General features: G+C 34.1%; 2 protein-coding genes across 2 annotated transcripts; both read left to right on the top strand.

The window, feature by feature from the left end:
• The first annotated feature begins 4,761 nt into the window (after positions 1-4,761).
• Positions 4,762-6,722, top strand: LOC127787661 (protein NUCLEAR FUSION DEFECTIVE 4-like). The gene has a single exon (XM_052315722.1). It carries the CDS (start codon positions 4,858-4,860, stop codon positions 6,517-6,519), a length of 1,662 nt encoding a protein of 553 aa, XP_052171682.1. The 5' UTR covers positions 4,762-4,857; the 3' UTR covers positions 6,520-6,722.
• Positions 6,723-8,357: 1,635 nt separating this feature from the next.
• Positions 8,358-10,682, top strand: LOC127795841 (protein NUCLEAR FUSION DEFECTIVE 4-like). The gene has a single exon (XM_052327770.1). It carries the CDS (start codon positions 8,687-8,689, stop codon positions 10,481-10,483), a length of 1,797 nt encoding a protein of 598 aa, XP_052183730.1. The 5' UTR covers positions 8,358-8,686; the 3' UTR covers positions 10,484-10,682.
• The last annotated feature ends 7,220 nt before the right edge of the window (positions 10,683-17,902 follow it).

The following is a 17,902-nucleotide window of genomic DNA, read 5'->3' as shown; positions in this document are numbered from 1 at the left end:
GCCTAACTTTGCAAAAGAGTTTAGACTTAAGTGTACTTGACGATCTATCCCAAGATCTTTAATGCTGATAAAAAATATTTTCAATTTGAGTGAAAAAATAAACAAAAAAAACCTCTAAAAATATTTTTAAATCACAATGAATCTTCTCGTGATTAACTTAAATAAAAAAAAATATGATTGAAATTTACCTTTGTTTAAATGCATACGAGATTTTGAAAAATAAGATTGTGATGTTTTCTCTACTTCTCTTGCACACACACATATATATAGTTCTATATAGTTTCTCATCGATTAGAGTCTATTTCAACATCTAAATGTGTCTTATGTTTATAAAACCAATATGATTAAAAGCGAAATAATTTCTTAAATTGCAATTTTTCTCAATAAAACCTAGCATAGAAATATAATCTTTAAACAAAAACTTGTTGAATATTATCTCTCACTTCTTGCTCTTTGCTCGCTTTGATTTTGTTGTGAAATAATTGAAGTTGTGGGCTACCTAAAAGACTAAAATATTTGCCTTGGTTGTTCTCGTTGTTTAGCTCACTATGTGGAAATCGTTTTGTAATTATAGTGGACCAAATTAAATCGTGTGAAGTTTCTATTTGTTATTATGTGTCCATAATCAGTTAGCAAATAATGGATAAGAGCATATATTATTTAGTTTATTGTTGGGGTAGTTGTATAATTACAGTAGAAAATTGTAGATAAGTGTGAGTAATATAAGTTATTTAATTTAATAAAAACTACTTTATCCTTATCCTTTTTGTGTAAAATACTTTACGGTATCTTAATAGTTATCCTCAAACCATTTCAAATTGTTAAAAAATGAGGACACTTTATCCAAACTGATCTTCCAATCCACCATTATCTACTTGATGTTAAATTCTCTATATAGACTCTCCTCACTTATTCTCCAACAATCCTCCATATACTGTAAATTAAATTGGATGATGGACGGACAAAGCACAAACAACTACCACCAACGGCGGCGGCGGCGGCGGCGGCGAGGAAGCATTAATTTAAACGATTTTAATGTAATTTTATTGAGGAAATAATCAAACAATATTAAAAGTTATGGGGGCAATTAATACTTTTTTAAAACTCATTTTATTTATGCATTTAAATTCCATTAATTGATTTTACTTGCATTCATAAAATTCTACAAATTCTTTTTTAATTTATTTAAACCTTACCAATATTTTTTATCCTTACCATAAAAAAACTTTACCAATTTTTTTGAATAAGAGAAATGAGAAAAAAAAAAAGAAAAGAAAAGAAAACACTCATTTACCATTCCTTTTGCAATGTAAAGAGATAATAATGTGATTTTAATTTCAAATGGTATTAGAATTTATGGGCCACTTAATGAGTTTCTAAATGTAAATATTATTTAAAGGGTAAATTGCATTCCAACCCCTATAGTTTGAATTATTTGTAAATATATCTCTTATGGCTTAAAATATCTCTGGAAGTCTTTAATATTTTCTTATTTTTACTTGAATGCCTCGTCGAAAAACATACCCTAGATATGAACATGTCTTTATAGCTTTTTGTAATTTTTTTTTTTTATTTAGACACCTCAATTAGACACACTTTTGTAATTGAAAAAAGATAGTCTAAAATTATATTTATTTATAAACTTATCCCCAATATCTATTTTGAAAAAGGTCTATCAAGAGAAGCCAGATCTTTTACCAGCCAAAACACGATACTTGTCTTGTTGATTAAGGCATGACATATGTCTTGCCAAATTTTCTCTTAACTAGCGAAAAGATCTGTACTCATAAATCTCTTCTAAAGTTCAAAGATCTTCTCGAGGATTTCTCTCAATTGTTGTAGACTTCATATCCGTATAAGAAGTAAGATTTCGATACGTGATGACATCTAACACCTATAAACACAATACTATTTATTTCGCTTTTTCTAGAATACTAATTTGATCGTCAAAAATCATACAGAGATATACAACCTAGTTTTGCAAGAGAGTTTAAACTCAAGTATACTTGACAATCTCTTCCAACGTCATCAATATTGATAAAAAAATATTTTCAATTTGAGTAAACAAATAAACAAGAAGCACCTTTAAAAATATTTTTAAACCACAATGAATTTTCTTGTAATTAACTCAAATCATAAGAAATATGGTCAAAATTTACCTTTGTTTAATCACATACGAGACATTGAAACGTAAGATTGCAATGTTTTCTTTACTTCGCGCACGCGCATACACACACACATATATATATAGAGAGAGAGAATATATAATTCTAGATTGTCCCTTCCCAATTGGTGTCTATTTCAACATCCTAATGTGTCTTTTGTTTACAAGACCAATACGATCAAAAACGAGGTAATTTCTTAGATTAAGTTATTTTCAATAAAACTTAACATAGAAATAGAATGTTTAAACAAAATCTGGTTGAATATTATTTTCCACTTCATACTCTCTATTCACTTTGATTTTGTTATGAAATAATTCAAATTACGAGGTAGCTCAAAAACTTCAATCTATGCCTTTCCCGTTCTTGTTGTTTAGCTCACCATGTGGCATGAAAAGTTTCTATTTGTTATTATTTGTCCATAATCAATTAGCAAATAATGGATAAAAGCACAACTATTTAGGTTATCGTTGGGGTAATTGTATAATTATAGTAAAGAATAAGTCAACTTTCTAGTTGTTCGGTAGATAAGTCTACTAGTGAAGTTAGCAAAAAATGTGGATAAATGTGGTTGATAAGTTATTTCATTTAATAAAAATTACTTTATCTTTTTCTTTTTTTGCCTAAATTTTATTATATTTTAACAATTATCTGGAAACCATTTTAAATTATAAAGAAGTGAGGAGTACACTTTATCTCAACTTATTATCCAACCCACCATGATGTACTTAATCTTAAATTCCCTCTATATATATATATATATATATACTCTCCTTACTTATTCTCCTACAATCCACATATATTAAAATTGGATGATCAGTGAAGCACGAACAACTAAGCGGTGATAGGGAAGCACTAGTTTAAATGATTTTAATGTGATTTTATTGAGCTAATAATAAAACAATATTAGAATTTTAATATAATAATGTAAGGAGATAATAATGTGATTTTAGTTTCAAATGGTATTAGAATTTATGGGCCACTTAATGAGCTTTTAAATGTAAATATTATTTAAAGAGTAAATTGCACTCCAACCCCTATGGTTTGAATTATTTGTAAATATATCTCTTATCACTTAAAATATCTCTCGAGATCTTTATTATTTAATTATTTTCCCATAAATGGCTCATCTAGAAACATACCCTGAGGTATAAAAATGTCTTTACAGGTTTTTGAAATTTAATTTTTTTATTTAGACACCTAGTCTAGACATATTTTTGTAGTTGAGAAGAGGTATATAAAAATTATATTTATTTATAAATTTATCCCCAATATCTCTTCGGACTATTAAGAGATGTCATATCTTTCGCAAGTTAAAACACGACACTTGTCTTGTTGATCAAGACATAATGTGTGTCTTGCCAAATTCTCCGTTAAAGATTTGCACCCATAGATCTCTTCCAAAGTTTGAAGATCTCATAAGGATCTAGCCCAATCGTAGTGGGCTTCATTAAGGAGTGAGATTTCGATAAGTAAGAACATATGACATATAGAAATACAATACAATTTATTCCGTTCTTTCTAAAATATTAATTTGATCCTTAGAGATCATACAGAGAGACAAAGTCTAGCTTTAGAAAAGAGTTTAGACTCAAGTATACTTGATGATCTCTCACAACATCATTAATACTGATAGAAAATATTTTTAATTTGAGTAAAAAATATAAATAAGAAGAATTTTTAAAAAATATTTTTAAACCACAGTGAATCTTATTGTAATTAACTTAAATGATAAGAAATATGATTGAAATTTAACTTTGTTTAAACGTATACTAGACATTGAAACCTAAAATTGTAATGTTTTCTCTACTTCTCTTGTGTGTGTGTGTGTATAATATAGTTCTATATTGTTCCTCCCCAATTGGTGTTTATTTCAACATCTAAATATGTCTTCTGTTTATAAGACTAATACAACCAAAAGCGAGTTAATTTCGTAGATTGTGTTCTTCTCAATAAAATTTAACATAGAAATAGAATCCTTAAATAAAATCTGGTTGAATATTATCTCCCATTTCTCACTCTATGCTCACTTTGATTTTGTTGTGAAACAATTCAAATTGTGACCTAACTGAAAGACTAGAATCTTTGCCTTTGGTTGTTCTTGTTGTTTAGCTCCCTATGGTAGTTGTTTTAATTATAATTATAGTGGACCAAATTGCGTAAAATTTCTATTTGTTATTATGTGTCCATAATTTATTAGCAAAGTTAACAAATAATTGATAAGAGCGTATATTATTTTGCTTATTGTTGGGGTAGTTATATGATTATAGTAGAGCAAGTCAAATTTCTAATTGTTGGGTAGTTTTGTGTCGATAAGTTTGTTATTGAAGTTAGCAAAAAATTGTGGATAAGTCTAGTTGATAAGTTATTTTACATAATAAAAACTATTTTATACAGTTTTCTTTCATGAATTTTATAGTATCTTAACAGTTATCCTCAAATCATTTCAAATTGTCAAGAAATTAAGTCACATTATCCCAACTTATTATCCAACCGACCATGATCTACTAGATCTTAAATTTTCTATATAATCTCCCTTCTCGCTTAATCTCCAACAATCCACATACTGTAAAATTGAAAGATGGGTGAAGCACGAACAACCGCCGCAGATGGTGGCTGCGGCGGGGAAGCGTGCCGCTTTGCAGCCCATGCTGTGCGTGGCCGATGGTTCTCACTTTTTGCTTCTTTCTTGGTCATGGCCGGGGCTGGAGCAACTTACCTATTTGGCGTCTACTCCAAGGAGATAAAAGCTTCGCTTGGATATGATCAAACAACCCTCAATCTCATGGGTTTTTTCAAGGATCTGGGCGCTAATGTTGGCGTCCTCTCCGGGCTAATTGCCGAGGTAACTCCCACTTGGTTTGTGCTGCTGATGGGCTCCGCCTTGAACTTTGGAGGCTACTTCATGATCTGGCTGGCCGTCACCGGCAAGATAGCCAAGCCAAAGGTTTGGCAGATGTGTTTGTACATATGCGTGGGAGCAAATTCTCAGAACTTTGCGAACACCGGGGCTCTTGTTACATCGATTAGAAACTTCCCAGAAAACAGAGGCATAATGCTGGGTCTCTTGAAGGGTTTCACAGGGCTAAGTGGAGCAATCATGACCCAAATTTACCTAGCCGTTTATGGAAATGATTCTGTATCTTTGATCCTTCTCATTGGGTGGCTTCCGGCGGCCATATCAGTGATTTTTGTATACACAATCAGGGACATGAAGGTGGTTAGGCAGCCAAATGAGCTCAAAATCTTTTACCAGTTTCTCTACGTATCCATCTTTTTAGCATTGTTTCTCATGGCCATGACCATAACCCAAAAATTCGTGGCTTTCTCCCATGCAGCTTATGCTGGGAGCGCCACTGTGGTCTGCGCCATTCTCTTTATTCCTCTCTTCATTGCCATCGGACAAGATTTAACACTCTGGAACCAAAAGAAAAAAACCCCTCCCCCAAATGCAGTCATTTCAGAGACCCCGCCTGCAGGAACAGTTCCTGATTCAGACCGAAAAGCACAGCCCCCTCTTCCCCCTGCCGCGCAGCCGCTGAAATCATCTTGCTTTTCAAACATCTTCCGTAAACCAGAAAGGGGGGAAGATTACACCATCCTCCAAGCGCTTCTAAGCACAGACATGCTGATTCTGTTTTTGGCAACATTTTGCGGATTGGGATCGAGCTTAACAGCGATCGATAACTTGGGGCAGATCGGAGAGTCACTGGGATACCCAAGAAAAACCATAAATTCCTTTGTGTCCCTTCTAAGCATATGGAACTACTTCGGCAGGATCTTCGCTGGGTTCGTCTCGGAAAGCCTTCTTGCCAAGTACAAGTTTCCCAGGCCACTTATGATGACCCTGACCCTCTTACTGTCTTGCCTCGGCTACCTCCTCATCGCGTTCCCCATCCCCGGTTCAGTCTACGTCGCATCGGTGCTCATCGGCTTCTCCTACGGCGCACAATTGACAATGCTCTTCACCATGATATCAGAACTCTTTGGGCTCAAGTACTACTCCACATTGTTCAACTGTGCGCAACTGTCCAGCCCCCTTGGCTCCTACATACTGAACGTGAAGGTCACCGGGGCTCTCTACGACCACAAGGCATTGCAGGAGCTTAAGAAGAAGGGAATGGATAGGTCATCCGTGAAGGAATTAACTTGCATTGGCATTGGTTGTTACAGAATCGCTTTTCTAATCTTGGCTGGTCTCACATTCTTTGGAGCTCTTGCTTCGCTAATCTTGGTTGCCAGAACTCGAAAGTTCTACAAAAGTGATATATACAAGAAGTTCAGGGAGCAAGCAGAGGCGACTGATTCAGAGAAGATGATGAAGTTGCCATGTCAGAATGAAGGTGGCAGCGCATAAATGCATGGAAAATCCCTCAGTGATGAATAGCAAGAAATCCAAAGAAAGTGAAGAATGTTGCTTTTCTTTTAGGGTAATTTTTTTTTTTTTTTTCATTGGTTGGTATCTTGTGATTAATCATTGACTAGCCTTCTCTTATGTGTGTGTGTGTGTGTGTAGTCATATTTTACTGTCACCATGTTCTGATTGGTTTAAAAATTGAAGCAACAGCCACACGTACCATTGAAAACCGAATGGTTGTATTAAAAGACAAGTCAGACCCAAATAACTTATTGCTTCTTCACACGTTTCTACTCTTTGAGGAATATTTTTATATGGAGCTAACACGTTATTTAGACTTAAGATCTCTAACTAGAAAGGTATTGGGATGATTGATTTCAAATTAATAAGCTTATCCTTTCATGAATCTGTATTTGCATGCCAAAAATATACAGAAGATTTGTTTTATCTTTTCTATTTCTTCGGTTACACCCATCAAATCTAAATCTCTTCTAACAAGCAAGCTCCTACCTTCTAAAAATTTATTTATAAAAAATGTCTTCAAAATCACATTATAATAATAATAATAATAATTTGAAACCCAATTTATAAGAATTCGACAATAAAGTTGCTCCCACTCCTTGGGAAAGAAAAACGCGGCAATTGGTCAATTGTTTAGATGTTTTTTCTTATGAAATATTTGGCTTTATCACAATTTTTAATCAAACAAATAAAGGAAAAGAGGTCAAAAAAAAAAAAAATATTGTGAATCAATTCGAATAGGCTTCTACAATTTCAAAACACGAATAATCCACTCAATTGCCCCCAAGGTTTGGTTTGATTTTGATGGTCAAGTGTGCATGCAATATGTTTCTTACCCTACTTATCGTACCTTAAATCTTTCTGAATACATACATATATATATATATATAAGGTTCTCAACTTTTATTAGCTATGAATTTTTTGTTAGAGAAAAGAAATCCACTCAATCAATAAAGATGTAACTTTTAGATTGATAAAACAATAAACAACTGTCCAACACAACATAAGGACCTTTTATCTCCGTTCTTATCCGTTTCTATTTATTTATTTTTTTAAGAATTCCTATCTTTATTTTTATCCAGTATGAGATTGAATTTTGCGCAAGGCTCAGTCTAAGTAGAAATTGAGAAGTTTTAGTTGTTACGAAATGGAATTTTCCCATGTTTCTCAAATAGGGCTTTTAAGTTTTTTTTGTTTTTAATTATATCAGTTAGAATTTAACGAGAGAGCAACTGAAATTTTTGAAACTCCAATTTTAAGATATCAAACTTATTAATATTATTACCTACCACTAGATTATAATTCTTCTGGTCATATTTTAAGGTTTAACCTTAAATTCTAAAAATCCATGTAATGAGATGGCCGGCATGTAATCTAGTGGTAAGTAGATACAAAAAAAAAAAAAATTAATGATTCAATAAAATTAAAATACAAATATATTTCTAAGTGAGTTACGTTTAGTCATGCCAAGTTTTATGGCCCATTTTCAACCCAATTGGGCCTACAATGATGATGGGTTAAGCATGTCTACATTTGGGCCATAATAATATTCATCAACCTTTTGTGGGCTTTCGGTGGTGCATGAATCAACATTAAAAAATGCTATTTGAATAAAGAGTTATAATGTTTTGCGTAATGCTTACGCACACGCGAGTGTGGATGGAAATAGTATTTTGGATCAACATTAGCTTTCATGGGGTCAATGATTGAGCCCCACTCGCCAGTCCCGCCCGTGGTAAGGTGGTCACGATCTGGTGGCACCCTCGCACCGCTTCTCTTTCAGGTCTTGTCCGTTATGAATAAAAATATCACCACTCCACTGTCTATAAACAATTGTTTCTACATCAATCTCTTTATCTCTCCCCATTTGATCTCTACTGTTGTGTTGAGTTTCACTGGCTCTGTTCACACCGGCAATGGCAGTGTCTCGTAGCCTTTCCTTTTTCTCTGTCAAGAATAGGAAAACGAAAACGCCATGAATACACCAAATCTTCCACCAAATCTCTACTGTTGTGTTACCAGTAGTCTTTAACGGCTATCTGTTCATGTCAAGGTGGTTAGTTGTTTGCTGCCTTAAAAACTCTATAAATACTCTGCTATCTATCTTCCTCTTCCGCAATTAATCCACATCTTGCAAAACCGGGAGATGTGGGTATCACGAACGACCGCCGCCGGAGGAGCGGAGGTGTGCAGCTTCGCAGCCCACGTTGTGCGTGGACGGTGGTTCTCTCTTTTCGCCTCTTTCTTGATCATGGCTGGGGCTGGAGCAACTTACCTCTTTGGGGTCTACTCCAAGGAGATAAAAGCTTCGCTTGGATATGACCAAACAACCCTCAATCTCTTGGGTTTTTTCAAGGATCTCGGCGCCAATGTTGGCGTCCTCTCCGGCCTGCTTGCCGAGGTAACTCCCACTTGGTTCGTGCTGCTAGTTGGCGCCGCCATGAATTTTGGAGGCTATTTCATGATCTGGCTGGCCGTCACCGGCAAGATTGCCAAGCCAAAGGTTTGGCAGATGTGTTTGTACATATGCCTAGGAGCAAATTCTCAGAATTTTGCGAACACTGGAGCTCTTGTTACTTCAGTTAAAAATTTCCCAGAAAGCAGAGGCGTAATGCTGGGTCTCTTGAAGGGTTTTACTGGGCTAAGTGGAGCAATCTTGACCCAAATTTACCTGGCGGTTTACGGGAATGATTCCAAATCTTTAATCCTTCTCATTGGGTGGCTGCCGGCCGCCATATCAGTGGTTTTTGTGTACACAATCAGGGACATGAAGGTGGTTAGGCAGCCAAATGAGCTCAAAATCTTTTACCAGTTTCTCTACGTATCCATCTTTTTGGCATTGTTTCTCATGGCCATGACGATTAGTCAGAAACTGGTGTCTTTCTCCCAAGCATCTTATGCTGGGAGTGCCACGGTGGTTTGTGCCATTCTCTTTGTTCCTCTCTTCATTGCCATCAGAGAAGAATTAGCAATTTGGAACCAAAGGAAAAATCCCACTCCCCGCAATCCGCCAATTCCAATTCTTGTGGATTCAGGTCCAACATTACATCCACACCCTCTTCCTCCAGCTGGCCAGCCAAAGTCACCATCTTGCTTTTCAGACATCTTCGATAAACCAGAAAGAGGGGAAGATTACACAATCCTTCAAGCACTTCTAAGCACAGACATGCTGGTTCTGTTTTTGGCAACATTTTGCGGATTGGGATCGAGCCTAACAGCTGTAGATAACTTGGGCCAGATTGGGGAGTCACTGGGATACCCAACAAAGACCATAAAAACCTTCGTCTCGCTTCTAAGCATATGGAACTACTTTGGCAGGATCTTCTCTGGATTCGTCTCGGAAAGCCTTCTCGCCAAGTACAAATTTCCCAGGCCACTTATGATGACCCTGGTCCTTTTACTATCCTGCATCGGCCACCTGCTCATCGCCTTTCCGGTCCCCGGTTCAGTCTACATCGCATCAGTGATCATCGGATTCTCATTCGGCGCGCAGTTGCCATTGATCTTCGCAATCATATCAGAGCTCTTTGGGCTCAAGTACTACTCCACATTGTTCAATTGTGGGCAATTGGCCAGCCCCCTTGGCTCCTACATTCTCAATGTGAAGGTGGCCGGGCCTCTCTATGACCACAAGGCACTGCAGGAGCTTAGGAAGAAGGGACTGGGTAGATCATCGGTGAAGGAACTGACCTGCATTGGTGTCCACTGTTACAGATTGGCTTTTGTGATTTTGGCTGGTGTTACATTCTTCGGAGCTCTTGCTTCCCTAATCTTGGTGGCAAGAACTCGAGAATTCTACAGAGGTGATATATACAAGAAGTTTAGGGAGCAAGCAGAGGCTGTTGATGGAAATGAAAATGAAGGCAGCAGTAAGCAACAATATTTGCAAGGAAAGTCAGTAGTCCATGAGGAGGAGGAGGAGGAGCAAAACCAAAGAAAGTGAAGAAATTTGCTTCTTTCTTTTTTTTTTTAATTTTTCTTTCAAGCATACATATATATATATATATGCTTTTGATTGGCATGTTAATTAGTCACTTCACTTGGTGCCTGCTCTTGAAATCATAACAGTCAATAATATTTTAATTAATTTTACATTCACCAATTAAGGATCAAGACCTTGAGAATTGCCAGTTGAAAGTCGTGGCATTTTAATTCAATCTTGTCTTGTCTGCGCGCGCGCTCTCTAGTCCAGTCTCTTCACGGGAATGATTTTTAACATTAATTATTTCTGACACCCCGTGGGCCGTGGCCAATAGTAAGTAGTCACAAGCAAGGAAGGAAACCTGTGGAGGAACCCAATCCCCAGACTCGCTTGTCTGCTCCTTCCTTTGTCTCTGTAAGCCACACTGAACATATAATAATAATAAAATTTCTAAAATCTTTTTCTTATAAGACCCTTTGATTTCTACTAGATGACCATCTTTGAGCATTGAAAGCGTACTCTTTGCAGAAATAAAAACAAAGGAGTTGCATTTGCCTCGTACAATACAAAACGGAGAATTTAGTAATGCGTCTGAAACAATGTGCCGGTTGATTGCCATGTTTGGAGTGGTGGGTGGGTTCCATCGTTTCCGAATTCTGATCGGTTGAAAAAATCAAGCAGCAGTCAGTCACACACCATCCTGAATAAAGGCGGCCAGGCCCATTCGGAATAGACCAATAAAGTCAAGAATGTTAGCTCAACCAACATTTTAACAGATTAAGTTTTATCAAAACATTTGAGATAGAGATTATATTTACGGCTGGGTTGGGCCCAACTAGTCTGCAAAATTGGGGTTGGATCAGAAAGAGAGAGAGAGAGAGAGACTGCAGGCCCTTGATTGGGCCTAACAAGAACGATGTCGTTTTGGTCTCTGTGTTGCTAGTTGTTCAAACCCTCAAAACAAAACAAAACATGGGCACCAATACCAACCAAACAGGCCTCAGCTTCTTTTCTTTTCTTTTCTTACCAAGTTTATCTCCGATTTTGGGCCGAATTTAGAATACTAAGATTTGGTGGCGGTCTTATCCAACTTGTCTGGTCCGAGGAGTTTGAGCTTTGCATTAGATTAAACAAAAAGCCGCACGAAGTCACGGGACTATGCAGACATCATCACGTGCAAGTACACTTCATTGCTCGGAAGTATAAACTTTCAAATATCCGAAATTCACATATATTGATTGCAAGCATAAACTTACATTAACAGAAAATAAATTCTACGCAATTTAATTACTTAAAAATTAAGATAATTTAATTATCTAAAAATTATTTATATAGAAATTATTTATTGAGGGTGTTTGACTACAATTTATTTTTTATGAAATTCTTTTCTCAAAACTCATTGGTCTCCTCCCTCCTCCCTCTCATCTGTCTCTCTCTTCCTCTCCCAAATCCATTTCTCTTCCCTACCTTCCCTCATCGCCAGTTGCAGCGACCATCGTCGTCGCCATCGCAGGTTGCAGCGACTATCGTCACCACTGCCATCTCCCTCCCAAACTCACTTCTTCTCCCTGTCTCCCCCCATAATCGCCACTATTGTTCTCTCTCACTCGCCCTCTCTCTCACTTACTCACTTCGTCACCCCACATTGTCGCCACTGTCGCTCTCTTTCGCTTTCTCACCCGCCCTCTCTCTCACTCACACACTCCATCGCCCCACCTCCAATTGCCGACCAATCCCTCAAGTTGACATCACCAGCTAGTCCCTCAAAATCGACATCACCCAAGTGATCCACCTCCCAACAACTGTTGCAGATTCACTGGTAAGGGGAAGACAAGTTCTGGTCCATCCTCTCTTGACGCTCGCCTACAAAATAATTTCTTTCTCCCCCCATGAGAATTGATTTTCCAACAAAAGTGGAAAAAGAGGATCACGTGACCTTAAGTGAGAAAATATTTTCTATAAAAAATTTGACCAATGAAACACTCCAAAAATTGAAATTTGGGTAGAAAATAGTCATTTTTCATAAAAAAAAAAGACCAATTAATCAAATAGGCCTTAGCGTCTCATAAATTTTAAAATTACACATCACTTGACCAAAGAATTGTCACAACCCCTTGGAAACACATCAAACTGCTCTCTAACTCTTCTCATAACCATTTAGGCATGTGATATAGTGTTTGTTAACCTAGATATAAGATAAAAAATGTAAGATATATGAAGCATTTCAAACTTTTATTATTTCTAATGTATTTGTTAAACTTATCAGACAATAGCTAAAAAAATCCTTACATGACTTGTTATAAGACTTTTTACAGATAAACATAAATTATTCATATGTCACTTATACAAAAGCCTCATCTATTTTTTTCCTCACCTATTCATCTTCTTCCTCATGATTACTATTCATCTTCTTCCTCACCACCAAACCGTCCAACCATCGTTGGTCTTCCTTTCCTTTTGGCTTCACCATTCAACCATCGATCTTCCAGATCTCCCCCTTCCTTCAATCTTTCTCGCAAATACCCTAAATCAATTTTTTAAATTATATTATTTAATTTTATATTTTATTATCTATGAAAATATGCTTTGACAATTTTTAATTATCTAAGTGAAATTATTATAATTCTACTAATAATTATTTTTACTCTCTGAGTCTTTTTAGAATTTATTTTTAAACATGAATTAAGAAAATAAAGCACTATTTTTTAATTTTTATTTTTAATTTTTAACAATTTACATTAATCATAAAATACTATTTTAGTCATAAATTTATTATTGAGGTTAACATACAATTTTAAATAAATTTAATAATAGAGATATTTTACTAAAAAAAATCTTTTTTATCTCAATCCTTATCATATATATTTATTTTATTTCATTGAATTTGGTTGATTGGAAATGGGAAGCAACTGGTAAGTGGTAGCAATTTTCAATGCTGTCACACTGAGGCGTGTCCCGTCCCTAATAGTAATATCCAAATCAAATCACACGGATTCAAAATATTGCTATTGCTTTCTATTTTTTAGCCCGCTTTTTTTGAATTTTCTTTTGAACTAACATATATGATTAAACTAACCTTCAACTCCAAGGTCATGTAAAGTTAGAGTTAGGTTTTGATGGGTCAATTTATTCAATCTCCTATTTATTAATTATTAATTACGCCTTTTACACCTTGACATTTTTTCACTCCAATTCTAAATTCATTAATTTTTATAAAAGAAAACAAAAAAAAAAAGTCATAATAATGTGATTATTCATATTTAATAAAGATTAAAAAAATTAGATTTGGGATTAGGACAGTGTTTAAGAAGAAGATGAAATAATTATTCTAGCGGCGGCCCGACAAGAGAAGACATATCAAGATGAAATAATAATAATTTTTTTTTTATTGACTTAGGTGTTCGAATTTCTTCTAAATAATTCTAGAAGGAATGGCCTTCTTTTTTTATTTATCTTTCGAGTAAATTTAAATACGATCATAATTTATACGCACTCGAAATTAATTTTCAAGAAACAACTATGCTCCTTGTAAATTTCATCTTTACGTAGTGTTGACGGGATCCCTAGAAAGGCGACAAAGACGCTATAACTTTGTTTTCGCGTGGATAATTTATCTTTCAATCTTATTAGTGTCTCTTCCAATTAATAGTATATTCTAATATAATCTAAGATGTCACCAAAATTTAAATTTTCAACATTCTTATTATTTTTCTTGTACAAGATGAAATAATTATTAGAATATAGATTTGGGTGAGAGGGTGATAGATTCTGCCGAGATTGTGATTGGTGTGTGCGTGGGGCCCATCTTTTCCAAGCCGCGTGGGTCCATCATCATTTATCAAACACACACACCACAGAATCCTTTTTGTATTAATATATAGTTATTGTTATACACAATAGAGAAATTTAATTAATATTATATGCATATATAATAATCGTTAGTTGGGTCGTCAATTCACGGAAAAGATTGAATTGAAGCCCCGATGTATATGCATATATATAGCTGGAATCCCAAGCGGACGTTGCGCGGATTAACACATGCATGTTTAACCTTTGTTAAAATAAGTAAGTTAAAAAATAATAAAATTAAATTAAAATATAAAATATTTATCAAATTATTTATTATTTTTTAAAATAAATTATTAAAAATTATATTTTTTTCTATTTATATAAAAATAAACAAAAAAATGGATGGAATGGAATGGAATACAAGGAGAATATATATGTTGTGTGATATGACACCAACTTAACAACCTAACTACTAATCTACTAATCATAAAAGAAATGAATATACTTACTTATAACTAATTATTATAATAGAAAGTATTTATATATATTTCTAATTGGGAACTTAAAATGGGCGTCAGTCAAATCGTCATTTATTCTCTCATATTTCTCAAACTTATATATGTAACAGGAGGATGGGTCCAAATCCAATTGCATGCCTGAGATGTGAATTTCTAACTTGTAAACATGATGATTCAAGAAAATTAAAATTATATATATATATATATTTTTTAAAGGTGTTCATAAACTACATGAATTAACCACCCACAGAAAGATTTGGATTGTCATCAAGTGTACAGATAAATATGTGTATATTTATATTATTATCCATTAGAACCTATGTATTATAATCGAGTAAACTCTCTAGTGAGCATATATATATATATATATAGCTTATTGACTCTATCAACAAGAGGTTAAGAAGAGGTATTCTCTCATCAAATCAAAGATAGCCACCAATTAACTTAATTTGTCACTTATCTACAATTGCTTTTGAAGGTTAATTAAAGGTACCATATATAATTAATTATACTTACCGGGTAGAATACTTTTTAAGTATCATCATCATCATCATCATGTAATCCTTTACATAATTTTTCCCTCTTCTTAAGCTTAAACAATATTTATTTACTTATGAGTAATTAAGCATCCCAAACATGCTAGAATAGTACTTTTATATCATGATTATATGTTAACCACTATCACCTTAATTACACGGCATTGATATATCTGGTAAATACGAATTTTCATAATACTTCACACATTTTGCAAATTAATTAATTATAAAATTTTGATGAACTCAAATAATTAAATTTATTAACTAATTTGTCAACGTTAAAAATTCTAACAATATACAAATAAAAGTTTCATACAGATGATATGATTGATTAATATCTCTACATTTGATTAAAAAAAAAAGAAGAAAAATTATAATACCCATCACGTAAATTAATATTCTATACAAATTTCTCTATTTAAAATTTTTCTTCATTAATACCATAGGTTACGTACATAAAATACCTCTCTACAATAACAACAATAATAATTATAAACTTAAGCCTTAATTTGGTCCCACTATGAATTTCGATTAGATACAATTGTTTAGTCGATAAGAAGATTTTCCTCACTTTTTTTAAATTAAAACGTCAAATTTTAAATATGAAAATCTGATTATAGTAAGTAGATGTTAATTGTGTGGGGTGTGTAGTTCGTCATTATGCATATTAGTAGGGCTAAAATGAAAAACTCATTTACTTGAGAATAATTATAACTTAAACCGAACATTAATTTATCTAACAAAAAAATCGCTAGCTACATAAATTTTAACTTTAAAAACTATGTACATCATATTTAAGTGTTTTCATATATATATATATATATATGAAAACTCCAAGATTCGACAATTCGATCCGCAGGCTTTAATCCGCAACTAACTTGGATAGATAGATGTTTCGGTTATTGATTCAAGGACAGATATAAAAAAATAATAATTTAGCTCCATAATAATAATAATAATAATAATAATAATCTAAGCAAGCACCTGTAATGAAAAAGTGTCACGGGCGGGAAACATTGTGGGATGTAATTAAGCATATACCCCATGCATGGTAGAGATAAGTGGCCCATCAAATTAATGATGAAACTGAAGTACTGCTAATTAATTAATTAATTAATTAAGGCGGCATATATATATATATATAATATAATATAAGATTTATAAGCACCAAGAAATATTCACTAATTATTGTTACAATCCATGGTTATGTCTGTAAAAGTGATCACCTAATGATTCCCTCTGCCTCCTCAATTTGCATATAAGCAAGACTTTCCAATTAAGGATCTGCAAATTGCATTGCACACACCACATTTGTTCCTTAAAATTAATCATCACACACCATAATTCTTGGAATCACTCTTATTCTAACTAATTAATTACATGCCTCCACTATTATTATTATTATTATTAGAACTATTATCACATCCCACAATCTTTTCTTTTCTTTTCTTTTCTTTTCTTTTCTTTTTTTTTTATTGGGGGGGGGGGGGGGGGGGGGGTGTGGGGGAGTATGCATCTGGTCTGGATAAGCTTGTATTCTTGATGTGGGGAAATAAAAATATATCAAAATTTGTTGTTTTCAGTCATTCTTGATTTGCAAATTTAGCCTTCTTCTGATTATATATAGTATTTAGAATGTTTCTAAAGACTCTATCTTGTAGTTCAATATCAACAAGGGTTGTAATATTTATTCAAAATTATGCAAAAAAAAAAGGTCCATAAATTGTTGCTTAGAAGCTCAAATGACTTGGGTGGGTAACTTTTTGCTAATGATATATGTTGCCAAAGGCTCAACACACTTTGCCCATCTCTCCTTGTTGTCCTATATATATACATGCATCAAAATTAGTAATCGAATAATGATATTTTAACTAAAAACTAAACTGAATTTATTGGTTAACTTGGTAAAAAGACTCCTGAGTAACATTGTAAACTTGATAAATTAATTATTTAATGTACATTTTAAAAGTAACGAATCTAATAATTATAGAATATATACGAAAATAAGATGGATGACATAAATTTTACCCCCCAAATCCCAAATCAATCATAGAGATTCTTATAAGGAGGGGAGGGGGGGTTGAAAGCACTGAGGTATATGCAGCTGAACATTTTTGGGACAAAATTTCTAATGGGTAGCCCACAGGGAATCCGAGTTTCTTTTCTCTTCCAAGTTGAAAAGGATGTTTTGCACTAAAGAGAAAAAAAAAAAAGTGGGTTAGAAAAAGGAGATGGAGATGTTAGAATTATGTCTAATATATGCATAGCTTGCATTTGCCGTTACCTCCATTGGGCTTTGGGTAGTAATTGCCAGTATAGATTCGGATCAATAACATGACATCAAAAAGATTTAAGAAGACACCTCTTGACAGACGTTTGACAGGACTTGAAGACGCGGCGCAGAATTTATTTATTTTTTCCCTCTCAGCTTTTGGGTTCATTTTCATCAACCTTCTTCCTCCTCCTCCTCCTCCTCCTCCTCCTTGTTTTTTACTACAAGAGAAAAATATAAATTTAGAACTGGGGTTTATGAAACAAAAGGAAATTATATAAGTAAGGAAACTAATATGGATTATGAAGGTCTTTCATAAAGAATA

The sequence above is a fragment of the Diospyros lotus genome, chromosome 1, assembly GCF_014633365.1.
Source record: "Diospyros lotus cultivar Yz01 chromosome 1, ASM1463336v1, whole genome shotgun sequence".
In the NCBI taxonomy this organism is placed as follows: domain Eukaryota; kingdom Viridiplantae; phylum Streptophyta; class Magnoliopsida; order Ericales; family Ebenaceae; genus Diospyros; species Diospyros lotus.
The sequence above is the reverse complement of the archived record's forward strand: the minus strand, read 5'-3'. Positions and strand labels throughout refer to the sequence as shown.